This window comes from Rhinoraja longicauda, chromosome 24, assembly GCF_053455715.1.
Source record: "Rhinoraja longicauda isolate Sanriku21f chromosome 24, sRhiLon1.1, whole genome shotgun sequence".
Lineage (NCBI taxonomy): Eukaryota > Metazoa > Chordata > Chondrichthyes > Rajiformes > Arhynchobatidae > Rhinoraja > Rhinoraja longicauda.
The window spans coordinates 20,734,641-20,752,890 of record NC_135976.1 but is presented as its reverse complement, the minus strand read 5'-3'; the positions used below and the strand labels follow the sequence as shown (position 1 = coordinate 20,752,890).

At 48.6% G+C, this 18,250-nt stretch overlaps 1 protein-coding gene across 1 annotated transcript; it reads right to left on the bottom strand.

Moving 5' to 3' along the window:
- Positions 1-2,275: 2,275 nt before the first annotated feature.
- LOC144605216 (putative G-protein coupled receptor 139) lies at positions 2,276-7,466 on the bottom strand. The gene is made up of 2 exons (XM_078420315.1): positions 7,265-7,466; positions 2,276-3,177 (listed from the first exon to the last, which is right to left on the bottom strand). Exons 1-2 carry the CDS (start codon positions 7,464-7,466, stop codon positions 2,276-2,278), a joined length of 1,104 nt encoding a protein of 367 aa, XP_078276441.1.
- Between the last annotated feature and the right edge of the window lie 10,784 nt (positions 7,467-18,250).

Genomic DNA, 18,250 nt, shown 5'->3' with positions numbered 1-18,250 from the left:
AGCTCGGGTGTAAGTATATGTGTGAGTATGTAGGCTGTGTGTGCGCCAGTGTGTGAGTGTGTGTGGGCCCGCGTGCAGTAATACGCAGAACAGGTTTTGTATGATCCAAACTGAAAATGGTGGAAATATGAAGCAGGATAAGGAACATTTATAGAGAGTAAAACGGAGTTAGCGTTTCGGATGGAGGATCTCGCATTAGAACCTGAAACGATCGAAATTCAACATGTTTAGCCATGTGGATAACGATGGTGGCGAGAACAAGGGACAGGCCTGTGCTATGGGTGTATTTGAGTGCTTCTGTGCGTGGTGCCTGCATTTGTTTGCTCGATATCTGTGTGTACGTGAGTGTGCGCGGAAGTGTGTGTGTGTGCGTGTGTGTGAGAGAGAGATAGAGATAGATAGATAGATAGAGATAGATAGAGAGAGAGATAGATAGATAGATAGAGAGAGAGAGAGAGAGAGAGAGAGAGAGAGAGAGAGAGAGGGAGAGAGAGAGAGGGAGAGAGAGGGAGAGAGAGGGGGAGAGAGAGGGAGAGAGAGAGAGAGAGAGAGAGAGAGAGAGAGAGAGAGAGAGAGAGAGAGAGAGAGAGAGAGAGAGAGAGAGAGAGAGAGAGAGAGGGGACTGCAGCTGGATGCGTGAGCTTGAGTTCACGTCCTTGCGTGCCATGTGTACAGCTTTATGTGTGTCATCTAACATCAGGCCGTGTCGTGTACATGCGTGCGTACGGGTGATTCTGTCTGAGCATACGTGTGTATCTGTTTGTGCGAATTAATTTGGACAAAGTGTTTACACATATTTGTAAACCTACCTCAGTGATACCTTTGTTTAAATCCATATTTGTGTTTGCACTGAGTCATGTGCGTGCATGAAAACTTTGTTATATTGTGTCCACCTTCGTTTGCGTGTGTGCGCACATGGTGCCTGTCTCTGTGCGTACCTATATGTGATTTTCTGCGCACTCGGGTACGGATACCATATCTGTATTTGTTCGTGCTATTTGTTTCGTTGTCTGATCTTGTGTTGTCCAACCCATATGCTTGTGTGCGTGCATACATATGTGTGTCTGCTTATCTTTATGGATATGGATGTGTCTGACGTGAGTATCGACGTGTTAGTACTTCACCCACTTCTGTTTTTAACGTTTTCGTCATTATGTAAGTTTTTGCGTGTGTGTATTGCATGTAAACCCGGACGTCTGTCGGTTTACGCTTGCATTGAATTGCACCCACGTAGATTGGTGACTGTTTTATGTCATAGCATTTTTTTGCATGTGCGTGTGCGTATTTTTGGAAATGTATCTGTACGCGAGCGCCTTGTCTGTGAATGTGTGTGTAAGCATTATTATGCCTTCAGTGCTTGTGTTGAGGGACACTGCGTGTGTTTCCACGTCTGCCCGTGGTCAAGATATCGATTTTGTTTGCTGCGTTCTGTATTTTCCACAGCGTATTGGGTCAGTGAGCTCGCACTACTGATTTCCGTGGGTGTTTTCTGCACTCTGCTTGGGCAAATGCATGGGAATATACCTGCATACTTGCGTTGTTATCTTCAGATATTCATAACTATATATATATGCGAGGTATGACTAACTGTAGATGCAGGAATCTTAAACAAAAGCAAAATACTACAGGGTGGGCCAGGCAGCATCTATGAAGGGAAATAGACAGACATTGTCTCGGGTCGGGATATTTCCTAATACTGATTGGAATATGGCGGAGAAAGCGGGGGAAAGAGGTGGGCAATGACAAAGCCTGAAAACATGATAGATGGATACAGATGATGGAGGGAGGTTATTTGCAGATGGGTGGAGTAAATAACAAAGACTTGAGGTAACAAGGAGAGAAAGTATGTTAGATAAGGAAAGAAAAGGAAGAATGAAATGTATCTGAGATGGGATTTAAACAGCAGAGGCCCTGAATGCGGCAAACTGTGGGAGTTCAGCCGGTGACGCCACATGCTACTAGTACCTTAATAGATACATGCGTCCTCAGTAAGACGTAATGAAGATGTTAAACTGGTGAACACACATAGGTGTGTGTGTGTGTGTGTGTGTGTGTGTGTGTGTGTGTGTGTGTGGGTGTGTGTGGGTGTGTGTGTTTGTGTGTTGGGGGTGAGCACGAGGAACGTGTGAAACTTCAGTGGAACAGGTGAAGGAAATCGTGGAATCCGAGGACACCAGTACTCCCTTTTGCCACGCTTAGGATAAACAGAATTTATGGGAGAAAGAAACAGCAAGGCGAGACAAGTGGGACACCACCGCATATTGTGCATTTGATCTTAGGACTGAAAGCATTTTATAGTTAAAATCCGTGGAAATGACATCACATCTCTTAGTTGTTCCCTAAATTTAGCCTGAGTCACGACGTAAAGAGCTGTGTTGGTGCAGCAGCTCAGGAGCTGCAGCATGAAGCAGAGTTGTCGCATAGCTGCTGGTGGAATTGCAACCACCAGCCCCAAAAATCGCAGTCGGTTCCACACGTGATACACCGTAAATAGAGCCCATAACAGGATAAAATTTCCCGAGATAACCAGCAGTAAAATGAGGGATTTCCGACGGTTCTCCATCTCTGGGTCTCTCGCACTATCCCCATGATTGGGTGCCCGAAGTCTCTTGCGGGATCGGCTGGCCACTAAAACGTACCTGATGGTTAAAGCATTGAGAAGCAGAACCAGAGCAAATGGGATGACAGGGGTGAAAAGGTAGTGAAGGAATTCGATTCCTGCCCAGACCGGTGATTTCACGAGGCGGGCTCTTGGCATACAAAACCAAACAGCATACGCAAGAGAATATTCGGATGTGAGCATAAAATGCCAGGTGATGTTCTTTAAGAAACTCAGTACAGTCACTGTTCCGAGAACCAGAGCCGCTGTTCTCTCCTGACAATATTTATTTTTCAGTTTCTGGCAACAAATGGCCACAAATCGATCAAAGGTGAACATGACGGTGAACCAAACGGAGCAATCTGTGGCTGTATAAAGCAGAATGGCGTGAATATCGCATACCGGGATAGATCGCACGAAAGTGAAATGATCCCGATAAGCAATTGGAATCTGCCTCAAAATCACGTCGAAGACAACGACGAGTAGATCTGCTGCTGCCATAGCCACGAGGTAGCGAGTGACACACTTGGAGAGACCGCTCTTTCCCCGGAATAGTATTACAATCGTCACCAAGTTAACTGCGTGCACGGGAAATAAACAGGAGAATTGCATATTAAGCGAAGAGGAAAGTTAGCAATTCCACTTAGATACTAAAGAGATTAGTAAATGTATATATCAGATTCACGCGTTTCCCGAGGATCTTAGGGATTTTGTAGAATGGCAATGATGATAGAATGATGCAGCAGAAGAGGCTATTCATCCCCTTCAGTTTGAACCTATTAAATGGCCCATTCCACAGTTCTTTCCCCACATCCTGTTTATCTCATCCCTTTAAGAGGATCGTATAGATTTGTTTAAACCCTCCTTTTACCCAGCACTTTCCACATGCTTAAAAAGCCCCAGTGCTAGGATAATTCACGGGCCAGGCACCATTTCTGAAGATCCGCTGAGTTACTCCTTCTAGTTCTTTACTACAAAGGGAACAATCCTCGTCCGCAATAAAACCTTTTCACTGTATCTCGGTATACGTGACAATAAACTAACCTGAACTGAATCGAGTTCGTTAGTTCATTTTAATATTTCCGGATGACTTGGCCCATTGCAATAAATTAAATCGGCACCCTCGCCAAAAGTTCGAATTTCCCGGTATTGTGGCCAACGTTAGGTAAAGTCTGAACTTTTTTTCTCTCTCTCGTTTATTATATTGTTTACAGTGTACTCTGCTTACATATTCCGTTGTGCTGCTGCAAGTACGAATGTCATTGTTCTATCAGGAACACATGACAATAAAATACTCTTGCCTCTTGAGAGTGCCAGTTGGTTGCTAACAAGTTTTATCTGGTTAGTTTTAAAATCTTTTTCGGTTTACCTCTATCCTTCCATCTATAAAGCACGCGCTATAACAAACATTTTTCTGTTAGTGGTTTATTGAGCTGTTCCGTACCTGGGAAATGTTTAGGCAATCATTCTTAACGTTATCTTATCACACAGTTTCAAAATCGCAGACATCCCCCTTCTGCCCCAGCACGGTTTGCAACATCAGCAAATATTAAACTTTAACACTTTCGTAGCATAATTGATCTCAATTGAAATCCTTTATCGTATTTTGTAGAACCCGCTCCTTTGCGTAAACTCTTGGTCAGGTCCAGCTCGTTGCATGTCAGAGCGAAACTTTACTCGATTCCGTTCCATTCAATATTGTGGCACGTTATGTTTGTGTAGAGATGAATAGACAATAGACAATAGACAATAGGTGCAGGAGTAGGCCATTCAGCCCTTCGAGCCAGCACCGCCATTCAATGCGATCATGGCTGATCACTAACAATGAAGATTGTTAATGTTGTCAATGTTGACGCCAATAAAGTTCACTGTCTCAGCTATATATTTTTTGGAAGCTGATGTCCCTGGTCCGTTTCAGTAAATCCAGATCCACGATTAGAGATAATGAATAGGAGCTGGAAATTATCATTCTTCCCTCATACTAACCAATAGTAACTGGATAATGATTGGAGCGGAAACCTGGGCTGACTCCTTATAATGCACTACGCCCACTATATAATAAACGAGCAATCATCCAGATTTATTGACTGAAATTCATAAAGAATTGTATATCATTAGCTACCTTTAATAGTCCTCCCAATCTGGTGCTTCCTGACCGCAATTTGAATATTGAAAACAATAGAAATCTGCTTTACAGCAATTTTAAAGCACGGTTTTGCTGCCTCTAGTAGATATCTCATTCCTAAATTGAACGAGGTCCTCATATATCTGATAAACGCATTTTAATAGACGGGCGGAGGTGCTTTTAATTAAAAGATAAGTCATTTGGAGACTGGCTAATAGACAGACAGCAAAACAAACGTGCGTCAGTTCATTGAACAAAGTGGAAATGTTTCCGATGTGTCGCAAGGAGCACAGATACTCTGACACATAGTATATTCAGTAATCCCGTAACGGACAGCAAGCCAGATGTTCAGGACATCATTTGACACGATGAATGGATGGACAGTAAGCAGAAATGCTCAGAAACGCTGACGAACCGGACATGGAGAGCAACATACACCGTGAAATCAGGACTTAATTGGTGAAATCACAAACTCAGGAAGGTGCAGTTTATTGCAATGTGCAGACAGAATGTACGCAGTAGGCGCAGAGAAAAATTAAACGAACTAATACAATCTTAAATTGGGCGCAGGCCAACAGTCTCCTAGGTGGTGATGGTAAGATGCCAGGTATTATGGTACTAAAATGGATCATCGATGGTCAACAAGACATTTGAGAAGGAATATTAATATCAGCTGTTATTTACAAATTAAAGCTGAATATCCATTACGTGATATTGCATCCCCGTTTAAGTAGAGGGGAAAAGGTTAGGTTATAGTTTCGTGAACACCTCTGTTATGAACATAAACATGATACTGAATCTCATTTACCACGCGGCCGTAATTTCGGTCACACGCTGACTTCCGTCCACGGCTACCAACACGTTCTAACCAAATTCACCATTACTTCGAGGAATAATACCTCACCATTGAAATAGTATGTAATAACTTTCAGAACTAAACAACTTAACACAAGTTACTTTTCTGTTCCAACATATATTACTTCTAAACTTCTAAACTCACCTTTTGGTTTCATACATTCCCTTGCCATTTGGGTTTGGCCTTCCATCATCGTTACTATATCGTTTAGTCAATTAGTTTTTACGGAACTTCGCTTTCTGCTCTCCTCTATCACTGGCCCAGTGTCCTTTTAGATGTAATATTTAATTCAGATGGAGACCTATCAATCTCTCCGAATAACCATCTCTCTGTCTTCCCTCTGCCTAACCCGTCGACCAAATCAGCATTTCCAGATTTATTTCATATTTCCAAATTCCTCCCTTTTGGTCTAGTAATTAACGAGTTAGTTTTAAACACAGCGGCACAGTTAGGGAACAGCCATTATATTTACGAACGTCTGTCCGAGTCTAAACTATGTCAATTTCGTAGTAGAAAACATTTGGCAAAGATAGTAGTTTAGTTTAGTGATACGGCGTGGTTACAGGCCCTTCAACCCACCGAGTCCGCACCGACCAGCGATCTCCGCACGTTAATACCATCCGACACACCCTAAGGACAAATTTCATTTATACCAAACCAATTAACCTCCAAACATGTACGTCTTCGGAGTGTTGGAGGAAACCGAAAATCTCGGAGAAAACCCACGCAGATCACGGGGAGAACGTGTAAACTCCGCACAGACAGCACCCGGAGTCAGGTTGGGCGCTCATAAGGCATAGCATTTGCGGAGCAGAATGTGAACAATAGGAAAATGGATAAAATATGTTATTCTTGTTTGAGTGAAGGGCATGCTTTTCATTAATTATTTGCTGGATTATAATTTATTCATATTTCATGGGAAGTTCTGCACCATCAGCTATTTCCAAATATGTATAGCTTCATCCTTTTAGCATGGCATAATTTGCAGAGCAAAAGATTTTGGAAAAATAGCATGGAAGAATCCAGATGATGTGGCCATTTTTTTCCAGAAGCTCAGATAAGTAATAACATATGTATATTTCTGCGTGTGCGTGCGTGCGTGCATGTGTGCGTGTGTGCGCGTGTGCGCTTGTGCGCGCGCGCGCGTGTGTGTGTTTGTGTGTGTATGTGTATGAAAGAGAGAGCAAGAGAGGGAGAGAGAGAGAGAGTGTGTGTGAAGAAAACAGCCAAGGATCAATCTGAGTCAACGATCGTTTCCAGAGGTCGATGGAGCTGGAAAAAAGGAACTGCAGTTTGTGGATTGGAGGCAATCTCGCAATTCTGCAATTGAGAAACGTGATTCCAGTAAACTGTTGGTATCGATTTCTGATTGATAGAAATTAAGAATTACTAGAGGTAGACACAATAACGTTTAGGAGTGTGTGACTTCCTAATGACTGAATAAAATCAGCAGTAGTTTCCGAAATTTATACCCGAAGTAAGTGAAATGCCGAGAGCAACAGGACAGCGGGGATCGGTGAGGATACTGGAAAGACTTTCGTATTGAAAAACAATATATATATATATATATATATATATATATATATATATATATATATATATATATATATATATATATATATATATATATATATAGATATATATATATATGATCTACACAATGTGACGATGGAAAGAAACTTACCAGGAACAGCAATAATGGCGAGAAGAGGATAATAAATTAGTTTAATGGTGATGAGTGCATAAGCAATCCGCAGGTTCAAAGTCAGACCGTCAAAATTTGCAAAGATATATTGGGACATCCAGAAGATATTCCTCTCCATTCCTCTTTTAGTCCATTCTCTTGTTCCCAGATTCGGGTCCATTGTTGAAACACCAGGCTCCATTGTTGCTTGACCCTCTTTTACCCTTCCTTCTTGTGTTGGAGGGCCTGCTGTCAACGGCACTCTGTTTATTTATTGAAATGTATGCCAATGAATAGGAAAAGGATACTCCTTCGTGACTCAATTACAGTCCATAGAGAACGAAATTAATTGCAGCCAACGAACAAATACATATGTGATTTGAAGAGATTGTGTAACCAGGACAGGGAGCCACAAATAGCGCTAAGGCTTACAAGGTAGCAAAGAATTGTTTTAGCAGTTTATGAAAACACACAAACGGACACAGATAATATCTCTCTCTCTCTTTTTCTCTCTTTCTCTCTCTTTCTCTCTCTCTCTCTCTCTCTCTCTCTCTCTCTCTCTCTCTCTCTCTCTCTCTCTCTCTCTCTCTCTCTCTCTCTCTCTCTCTCTCTCTCCCCTCTCTCTCTCCCTCTCCATATTTTATTTTTATTTTTTTCATATTACAGATACAGCACGGAAACAGGCCTTTTCAGCCCACCAAGTCCGCGCCGGCCAGCGACCCTCGCACATTAACACTATCCTACACACACTGGGGACAATTTTTACATTTACCCAGTCAATTAACCTACATACCTGTACGTCTTTGGAGTGTGGGAGGAAACCGAAGATCTCGGAGAAAACCCACGCAGGTCACGGGGAGAACGTACAAACTCCTTATAGTACAGCACCCGTAGTCAGGCTCGAACCTGAGTCTCCGGCGCTGCATTCGCTGTAAAGCAGCAACTCTACCATTGCGCCACCGTGCCGCTCTCTCTCTCCCTCTCTCCCTCTCTCTCCCCCTCGCCCTCCTTCTGTCTCGGAGATCAGTATAATATCAAACACGTTGTCGGGTGCATTTGGAATATGATAGTGCCCACGACGTGGTATTGAACAATACCATATTCACTGGCAACGGGGTGCTGATTGTGCATGATCAGCCGTGATCACGCAGAATGGCGGTGCTGGCTCGAATGGCCGAATGGCCTGCTCCTGCACCTATTGTCTATTGTCTAGGTTATGTACATTAAACATTTTTACCGGTTCACTACAATCTCTCCCTCTCTCTCTCTCTTTTTTTTTTCTTCCTTTTTTTTTTTTTCCTTCAATGACTTTATTCAGCACAAACACATGATACATCACATCAAAACCACAATCAGAGGTTACAAAACATCAAGTAATCATTATAATACAACGTTGCCTTCATTACTTACAATGCTCTCAAACCCCCGCGGTGACCAGCGTTCATGGAAGGCCTCCAGAGTCCCCGTGGACACCGCGTGTTCTCTCTCTAGGGACACACGCGCACGGACGTAGGCCCGGAAGAGGGGGAGGCAGCCCACTCTGGCAAGACCATCGACCGCCCGCTGCCTGGACCCACGAATGGCCATCTTGGCCAGGCCCAAGAGCAAACCGACAGGGAAATCCCACCCTCCTGACCGGCCCTCCCCACTCCCAGCCCCGAGCCCAAACACCAGGATCGTAGGACTGAAATGCAGCCAAAACTTGAGGAGCAACCCCTTTAGATACTCATACAGGGGCAGCAACCTCACACATTCCATGTACATGTGGAACACGGACTCTTCCTCGCCGCAGAAAATACAGGCGGCCGGCGAGTCCTTGAACCGGCTCAAAAATGTATTACACACAACGGCTCTGTGCAACACTCTCCACCCCAGGTCCCCGATGTAAAGGGGGAGGACTCCCTTGTAGAGAGACCTCCACTGGGGACCACCCCCGCCATCAGGTGGCAACACGGATCGCCAAGGCGTATCCGGATGGAAGACGAAGGCGAGGAGGTGCAGAGTGTGCAGGAGCATCCTATACAGTAAACGTCTGCCTGCATCACGGAACGGCACGCTGGGTATCTGGGAGAGGCAGCTCAAGTTGTGTGGGGCCGGCTCCCGGGAAATATTCCGGAGCCTGGTCCCGATGAGCAGTACCGGCGGAGCGGGGGTAAGCTCGGGCGGAATCACTCCAAGCACACGCCGCTCCCGAACACCCACCGCGACAGCGTGAGGACCGCCCCCCCCCACAGCCACATCACCCCCTCCCCCTCAGGAGCAACGCGCTGACTGAAGATGATCAAATTCCTCACTCTCAACACATCGCGGTAAAAGCTTGGCATGTCCCGTGTGGCGGGTCGACTGATGCCCGCCACCAGGATCCGCCAAACCCCCCTTAGGCACTGGCCCTGGTGGAAAAAATACGTGGCCAGAGCGTGCCACCTGGGAGGGTGCTCCGCATACACGTACCTCCGCAGAGTCCTGAGACGGAGAGCCGCCACCTGGGTACGCACGCATACCAAGGACTGGCCACCATCCTCTAGCGGGAGACTCAGGACTGCTGCTGAGACCCAGTGTTTCCTCCCTCCCCAAAAGAAATCCACTAACCTCTTCTGTACAGCATTTACAAAGGTAGAGGGCGGGACAAGAGTGGCCAGCCGGTACCATAACATTGAGGCCACCAGCTGGTTTATGACCAGCACCCTACCCTGGAAAGAAATAACCCTAAGCAAGCCTGACCAGCGTCCCACCCGGGTGACGACTTTCGTCTCTAGCTCCTGCCAGTTCGCCGGCCAAGCATCTTCAGTGGGACTCAGGTAGATCCCCAGGTAGAGGAGGTGCGTGGGGCTCCACGCATAATCCTTCATCTCCTCCGGCAGGGAGTCCACCTGCCACTGGCCCACTAGAAGTCCAGAGCACTTACTCCAGTTGATCCTAGCGGACGAAGCAGCTGAGAACACCTGCTGGCATTCGTGCATCCTCCGCAGGTCAACAGGATCAGTAAACGTATGAAGAACGTCATCGGCATAGGCCGAGAGAACCACCTCCACCCCCGGTCCTGGTAGACCAGGCCAGCCAATCGCCTCCTAAGAAGACACAGGAATGGCTCCACACAGACCGAGTACAACTGCCCAGACATGGGGAACCCCTGGCGTACCAGACTCCCAAAGCGAATGGGAGCCAACAATGCACCGTTAATCTTCACGAGACACTCTGCTGCGGTGTACACAAGCCGGACCCGGGCCACAAAATGCGGTCCAAAACCGAACGCTTGCAGTGTCCCGAAGAGGTAATCATGGTCCACCCTGTCAAAAGCTTTCTCCTGATCCAGGGATAGAAAAGCAGCTGACTGACCAGTGCCCTGGGCCAGATGGATCAGGTCCCTAACCAAATGGATGTTATCTTGGATGGACCGACCAGGGACTGTATAGGACTGGTCAGGGTGGATCATTTGGGATAGTACGGAGCCCAGGCGATTTGCCATCGCCAGTGCAAAAACTTTATACTCTGTACAGAGGAGAGAGACCGGGCGCCAGTTCTTCAACAGGCGTAGTTCGCCCTTCTTGGGTAGCAGGACAACGACTGCCCTGCGCCACGAGAGGGGCATCTCCCCGGTCGCCAGGCTCTCCCCCAGAACCTTCATGTAGTCACCCCCCAGGACATCCCAGAAGGCTCTAACAAACTCAACCGTCAGCCCATCCAGCCCAGGGGACTTACCCTTCCTGAGCTGGTGCAGGGCACCAGTCAACTCCTCCAATGATAAGGGGTCATCAAGCTGTTCAAACACCCCTCTATCTATAGTCGGTAGCCCCTCCCACAGAACCCGCTGAGCCTCTCAGCTGAACCCTTCCGCGGAGAACAGCGTTCCATAAAAGGACCGAACTAACGCACTAATCCCCTCTGGGTCTGTGACCGAGGAGCCATCGTCCGCGAGCAGCTCGACGAGCTGTTTGCGGGCTTCTCGCCCTTTCTCCAGAGAGAGAAAGAAAGGTGAAGCCCAGTCCAGATCGTGCAGCATCTGGACTCGCGACCTCACGTAAGCACCTCGGAACCGCTCAAGCTGCAGGTCCCTCAGCGCTTTCTTCCTCTCCTGAAACTCTCCCCACTCACAGGAGTCCTCACCGTCCCGACCCAAGCGAGACTCTGCGTCGAGTAACTCCTTCTCTAGTCGCTCGACCGCCGCGTCCCGCCTTCTGGTCGACCCTCCCGTGTAGTCCTGGCAGAAAAGACGGATGTCAGCTTTCCCCACATCCCACCACTGCTTAAGGGAAGGGAAGCCCCTCTGCCTCTCTCTCCACTTCACCCAGAACCGCCCGAAAGACTCCTGGAATCGGCGATCCTCCAGCAGCTGGTTATTAAAGTGCCAGTACGCGGATCCAGCCCGTGTGCGCGCTGGGATAAATTCCACTCGCACCAGGCAGTGGTCCGAACACGGCACCGTCCGCATAGAGGCCGCCGAGACCCGGGAGACGTACGCTCTGGAGATGTACACACGGTCGATACGGGAACCACCCCCCTCAGACCTCCGCGAAAACGCGTTTGAATCAGGGTGGAGATTCCGCCACGCATCAACCAGCTCGAAAGATTCAATCACACCTCTCAACTTCTTCGCCACTGCAGGGGCACACTGAATACCAGAGCGATCTCGCGCCTCAAGGGTACAATTGAAATCCCCCCCAAGGAAGACACACTCTCCGCAATCAATGGTGCTCAGCAGAGCAGTCACCTCCTGAAGTAACCGTGCCTGCATCGTGCCGGTGCTGGGGGCATACACGTTAATGAAATGTAATGGCACGCCATTCCAGGACCACGGCCAGATAGAGCAAACGGCCTGGCACAACTTCCTGCACCTTCACAATCTCTGGCTGGAAAGTCGGGGCCAACAGGAAAGCCACCCCACTTGACTTTGTACTGAGGTGGCTCATGTAGACCCCCCCTCCCACCCAAGGACCCAGGTGGGCTCATCACTAACAACAGTGTGCGTCTCTTGCAGAAAGCTCACTGCATACTTCCCCTCTCTGAGGACCGATAGATGGTGAAATCTACGAAGGTCCCCCCTTCCGCTGTTAATATTTAGGCTAACTACTGTGAACTTGAAGGCACACTAGGCTTATTCCTCCCGCTCCTTGTGGGAGTGAGGCCCCTCTCTTTTAGGAGCTTCAAAAACTCCCCGAATTGGCGCTTATCACAAGCACCTAGAGCATTATCCTTACTGTTAAGGATAGCACGAAGTGTCCGGATAGTTCCCCCAGGTCTGGCCGCCATTCGGCAGCTAGCCGGACTTTGCTCCTACTGCGATGATGTTCATTCAAAAACTCTCGAATCTCAAAGATGCCGGCCGCTCGACCCACAGCACTGGAGTCCTGGCATTCTGCCAACCAACTGACACCTGAAGCAACGTCTTCCCCCTCCCTGCACTCAAGGTCATGGCCCAGATTTGGCAGACTGCCGCTGGCTGCCAGCTCGCTCTCTTCACTGTGTAAGCTTGCTCCAACACCTTCCCCCCCCTCCGGCTTGATCCCATCCCCGGGATCAATGTCGAGGGAGAGTCCTGACGCCTCCAACAGCAGTGAGCCGGCCAGTGTATGGCGAGGCTCCTGCACACTCTCCCCGCCCTCTAAAACTGGGCCTGTGGAAGAACAAAAACAGGGGGCCCACAGGGCTCGCGGTCCACCTTTACCCCCGGAATCTGACTGAGAGACACGACCCGCAACAGCCCCGTCCCCCTCCGCATCCAGGGAACCCACTCCCCCAGCATCACCCAGAGAGTCTCCATCCTCCACCACCAGGGGAGTACCCTCACCGGGGCCCACTGGAGGAGCCAGTGTTTCTGGAGTCTCCCCTACTTCCTCAGCCTGTGGGGCAGCACACCCCTCAGTCACTCTCGTAGCTGGGAAACCACCCCTACAGCCGAGACCCCCCCCCCTTCGGGTTGTCCCTGCTCGTCCTCCATCCTAGGGGACACATTCCCAGGGCAGCCAACCCCAACATCTGGTGAGATATCACCCTCAGAAGGCCCCTGGGACGAAAGGGCAACCTCCGGCCCAGAGGACACTAGTCGTGGATCACAATCCTCGACCGGAGTGGAGGGTCTCGAGGTAGGCAGCCCCCTGGCCTTATGCCCAGGGCCGTCCTCTTCCTCACCAGACGTATGCCTCCTCTTTACCCCCACGTTGTGCGGTGGTACGGTGACCTCCATAAAGGAGGAGTCCTCCACCTCCACACTGCCAGCTTCCTCTCTTTCATCCCTTTGTTCGGCCACCGCAGATCCCAACAGGAACTCCCCCGCCCCCTCCCGTACCTCCTCACCTCCTTGCTGAGCCCCGCCAGGTGCCCCCTGGACCTCTCCGGGCCCAACAGGCACCCTTTGGGTGGGCTCAGGTGTGGGCGTGGGCCCATCCGTTTGCGATTGTCTCGCTTTAACATTGTTCATTTTCCTCGTGGACTTCTTCCCCCTCTGCACCTGCCATCCCCCCCCCTCCTCCCCGCCCTCCCCCTGCACCTCTCCACCAAGCTCCGCCGCAGGTGCAGGACATGGGGGCCGGGGTGGCAGTGCTGCCCTGGGCCGCCAAGGTGGAACCGGCAGCCCCGGGTGGGCCAGCAGTGTCTCCCCGGGTCACCGAGGTGGAACCGTCAGCCCTGGGTGGGCCAGCAGTGTTTTCCTGGGCTGCAGCATTGGGATTTCTCGCAGCACCCCGGCCATTGGGACAATCCCTGCGGAAGTGCCCGAACTCTTTACACGCATGACACCGTGCTCCCCCCCAACTCCAATACACGCGGTATTGGAGCCCCGCATTCTTGACGACAGAGCTTCCCTCCGCGCCCAACCCCAATCCTACTTCCATGTACACCCGCCTCTTAAAAGTATAGCTCCTTAGGAGACGAGTGCTGCTGCTCCAGGACTGCTTAAGCCTAGTCAGCCTGGACCACACCTCCCCAATCTCTGCCAGGTGTGGGCTAAGGAGCGCATCCCGGATGAAAGTGGGAACGTTGCGCAGGAGAACCGGACGCACGGTGGACATCCATGGTTCCACCGGTACAAAGGTCCCCCCCACTCTAAGCCCATTCTGCAAAGCTAGGGCCACATCCCGCTGTTCCTTTAGGATGAACTGACATTTACCCCCATCCAACCTCAGCAGAGGCAATCTCGTCCTTCTGGAAGAGATCAAACAGACTCTCCGCTAATTCCTCCTTGGACCACCGGTCCCCGGTTTGGAACGTGATCCCGTACTCGAGCCCCCCCATGTTGACATAGGGCTCCTCCTCGAGTGGCTCCGGAGCCGCAGCCGAAGCCACAGCTGCGTAGTTCCGTGCCCGAGTCCGAGCATTCGCCATCCTGACAGGGGTACAGAACAACACCCGAAACAACAGCAGTCTTCACTCAAGAATCTCAGAGTCAGTCTCAGTCTAAAGAGCAGCAGAAGCAGTTCTCTCCAGTCGAGCAACGGAACACGCCCACGCCTATCCTCACTGCCGAGTGCAGCTTTTGGAGCTTTCTGAGGCCTTTCGAGCCCCTCCGGAATCTGCCAGATTTTGAAAAGTACGTTCTCTTTGTTGAACCCGAAGTCCCAGTCCGAGCACAATGGTATGGAAGCTGGATTGTGGAGCTAGAATCGACACAAACACCACATCTTCCCAACTCCCAGTCTCCAGGTACGATTGGCAATCCGCCAGCCACTGCCGCTCCCACAGCACTGTAGACAAGCGCTGGAGTTCCTCACTGAATGGAGAAATCCTTCGACAAAGGAAAGTTTCCGAAGTCCAACGTTCAGTCAAACTTCGAACTCCCACTGCCTCTGTCCCTCTTCCTTCGACACAATCTTCAAAGGTTGCTTCACTCCTCTCAGCCACCGGAGCAGAGAGCAACACAACCTCTCTCTCTCTCTCTCTCTCTCTCTCTCTCTCTCTCTCTCTCTCTCTCTCTCTCTCTCTCTCTCTCTCTCTCTCTCTCTCTCTCTCTCTCTCTCTCTCTCTCTCTCTCTCTCTCTCTCTCTCTCTCTCTCTCTCTCTCTCTCTCTCTCTCTCTCAGACCATCTGAATCATTCTATCTGAAAGGAACACGTTACGGTAATCAGAGTATGCGCCCAAACTGCCGAAGTGATGAAAAAGGTCAACGATCTTGAAACAGAAATCCCAGTGTCTATCGAAAATGTTCCTCCTAGTCGTATTCAAGATGGGAAAGGCCGTAAACGTTTGACAGGGTGGGAATCGAAAGGACCAAAAATGAAATGGTAACACTTTTGATAAAAACAACTAGCTAATGGCAAATGTGCTCATGAAATTCTACATTAAATTTGGGGCAAACGACATCTCCGCTGCGAAAGGATTAGGTCATAATTCAAACCCCTCATTGTCAGAAATGGACGATCTTCGTGAGGAATCGTAATGCAAATGTGATCAATTGTTTAGAAATGTCTCCTAACTGTTGCAATTCAATGAACGGGCTGGATGTCCTGCTGAACCATCTCCCCCTAGAGGCCGAGGACTAATTTTAGAATCACAGTTTGAATCCCTTCTCACCAGTGACACAGTGGGCATGTTCCTCACAATTCCAATAGCAATGTAAAGAAGAGAATTGGTCATTCCAGAGAGATTTTCCAAATCACAAATGCCGCTGACTCCGTTAGTCTGGAGGTTCAGATTAGTTAACTGGTATGTAAGTCAGTGTGCAATGAAACTCCTTGCTCGCGCAAAGCCAATAGAGTGCACAGTATAATGATAACGATAGATGTAGCAAAACGATGAACTCAAAACAGCAGAATTTGCAAAGATTGTGGTGTAACCTGAAGTAGTGCAAACAATACACAAGCATAATACAGAATAACAAAATAGCAGAGAGTTAAAAATACGCGGCAGCACCCCGGAAAGCGTGTGAAACGATGATTAGTTCAGGAGTGTTATAGTAGTGGGGTGGGTTGTCTTAATTCTGATCGTCCGATCCTTTAAAAGCTTCTTAATCTTCACCGAAGGTAGAAGGGAGAAAAGAGAATGGCCATGGTGGCAGGAACTTCTCAGAGTTCCTGATGCAATGAACCATGAAAATGGACTGGGTAGATTACACTTTCCCAATCTATCCAAGTCCTTCTGCACAGTCCCTGCTTTTGCTGCATTACCTGCCCCTCCACCCATTTCCGTATCTTCCACAAATTTGGCCAGAAAGCCTTCAATCCCCTCATTTAAATCGTTAATATACAACGTGGAGTAGCGGCCCCAGCACCGACCCCCTGTGGAACTCCGCTAGTCACTTGCAGCCAACCAGAAAATGCCCCCTTTATTACCACTCTTTCCCTTCTGTTATTCAGCCAACCTGCTATCCATGCTAGTATCTGCGCTATGATACCATGGGCTCTCATCTTCCTTAGTAGCCTCGCGTGTGGCTTTCTGAAACTCTAGGTAAACAACATCCACTGACACTCCTTTGTCTGTCCTCTGATTTATTTCTTAAAGAATTCCAGCAGATTCGTCAAGCAAGATCTGCCCTTCACAAAACTATGCTGACTTCGGCCTATTTTATCATGAATTTACGAAGTACTCCGTAACCTCATCCTTTACAATGTACTCTAAAATCTTACCAACCACCGAAGTCAGACTAGCCGACCTATAATTCTCACTATTCTGCTTTTCTCCCTTATTGAACAGCGGGGTAATATTGACAATTTCCCAATCGTCTGGAACCACTCCTGACTCTAGTGATTCTTGAAATATCTCTATTATTGCCTCCACAATCTCTAAAGCCACCTCTTTCAAAACACTAGGATGCAGTCCATCCGGTCCAGCTGACCTATCCATCTTCAGCCCTTTCAATTTCCCACGCACTTTCTCCACCAACTTTCACCCGCTGACTCGTGAATTTCAGGCACATTACTGGTGTCTTCCACCGTGAAGGCTGATGCAAAAAAAGTTATCCAACTCCTCTGCAATTTCCTTGTTCCACATTATCACTTCTCCTGCATCATTTTCCAGTGGTCCAACGTCGAATTGCCTCTTTCTTTTGATATCTCTTGATATAGAGATTACATTTTTCCAGGATCCTTCATAGGTGATAAGAGCTCGGAGATATACTTAAAAGAAAGGGAGTAAGTGAGAGGACCTGCGTAGATTGCGCGTTGTCTCCATTCGTGAATCTGTTATCGTTTTCTGCCTGACTCATTTTGTGTCCAGCTCACGTCTCCCCTCCCGTTCTCTTTTCAAATTTAAAGTTCTCGTTCATATGGCTTCCCTCGCGTTTCTAGCGATTGCATAACCATGTGTGCTGGAATACGTCTCGACCTGTACAGGTCCGTGGATGTCGTGAGAATAGAATCGGTGAAGGCGATAGAACGTCTGGCCACATTGGCAAGTTCATTTACGCACGCCAGCTCGGGTGTAAGTGTATGTGTGAGTATGTAGGCTGTGTGTGCGCCAGTGTGTGAGTGTGTGTGGGTCCGCGAGCAGTAATACGCAGAACAGTTTTTGTATGATCCAAACTGAAAATGGTGGAAATATGAAGCAGGATAAAGAACATATATAGAGAGTAAAACGGAGTTAGCGTTTCGGATGGAGGATCTCGCATTAGAACCTGGAACGATCGAAATTCAACACGTTTAGCTATGTGGATAACGATGGTGGCGAGAACAAGGGGCAGGCCTGTGCTATGGATGTATTTGAGTGCTTCTGTGCGTGGTGCCTGCAGTTGTTTGCTCGATATCTGTGTGTACGTGAGTGTGCGCGGAAGTGTGTGTGTTCGTGTGTGCGTGTGTGTGTGTGTGTCTGTGAGAGAGAGATAGAGATAGATAGATAGATAGAGAGAGAGAGAGAGAGAGAGAGAGAGAGAGAGAGAGAGAGAGAGAGAGAGAGAGAGAGAGAGAGAGAGAGAGAGAGAGAGAGAGAGAGAGGGGACTGCAGCTGCATGCGTGAGCTTGAGTTCACGTCTTTGCGTGCCATGTGTACAGCTTTATGTGTATCATCCAACATCAGGCCGTGTCGTGCACATGCGTGCGTACGGGTGATTCTGTCTGAGCATAC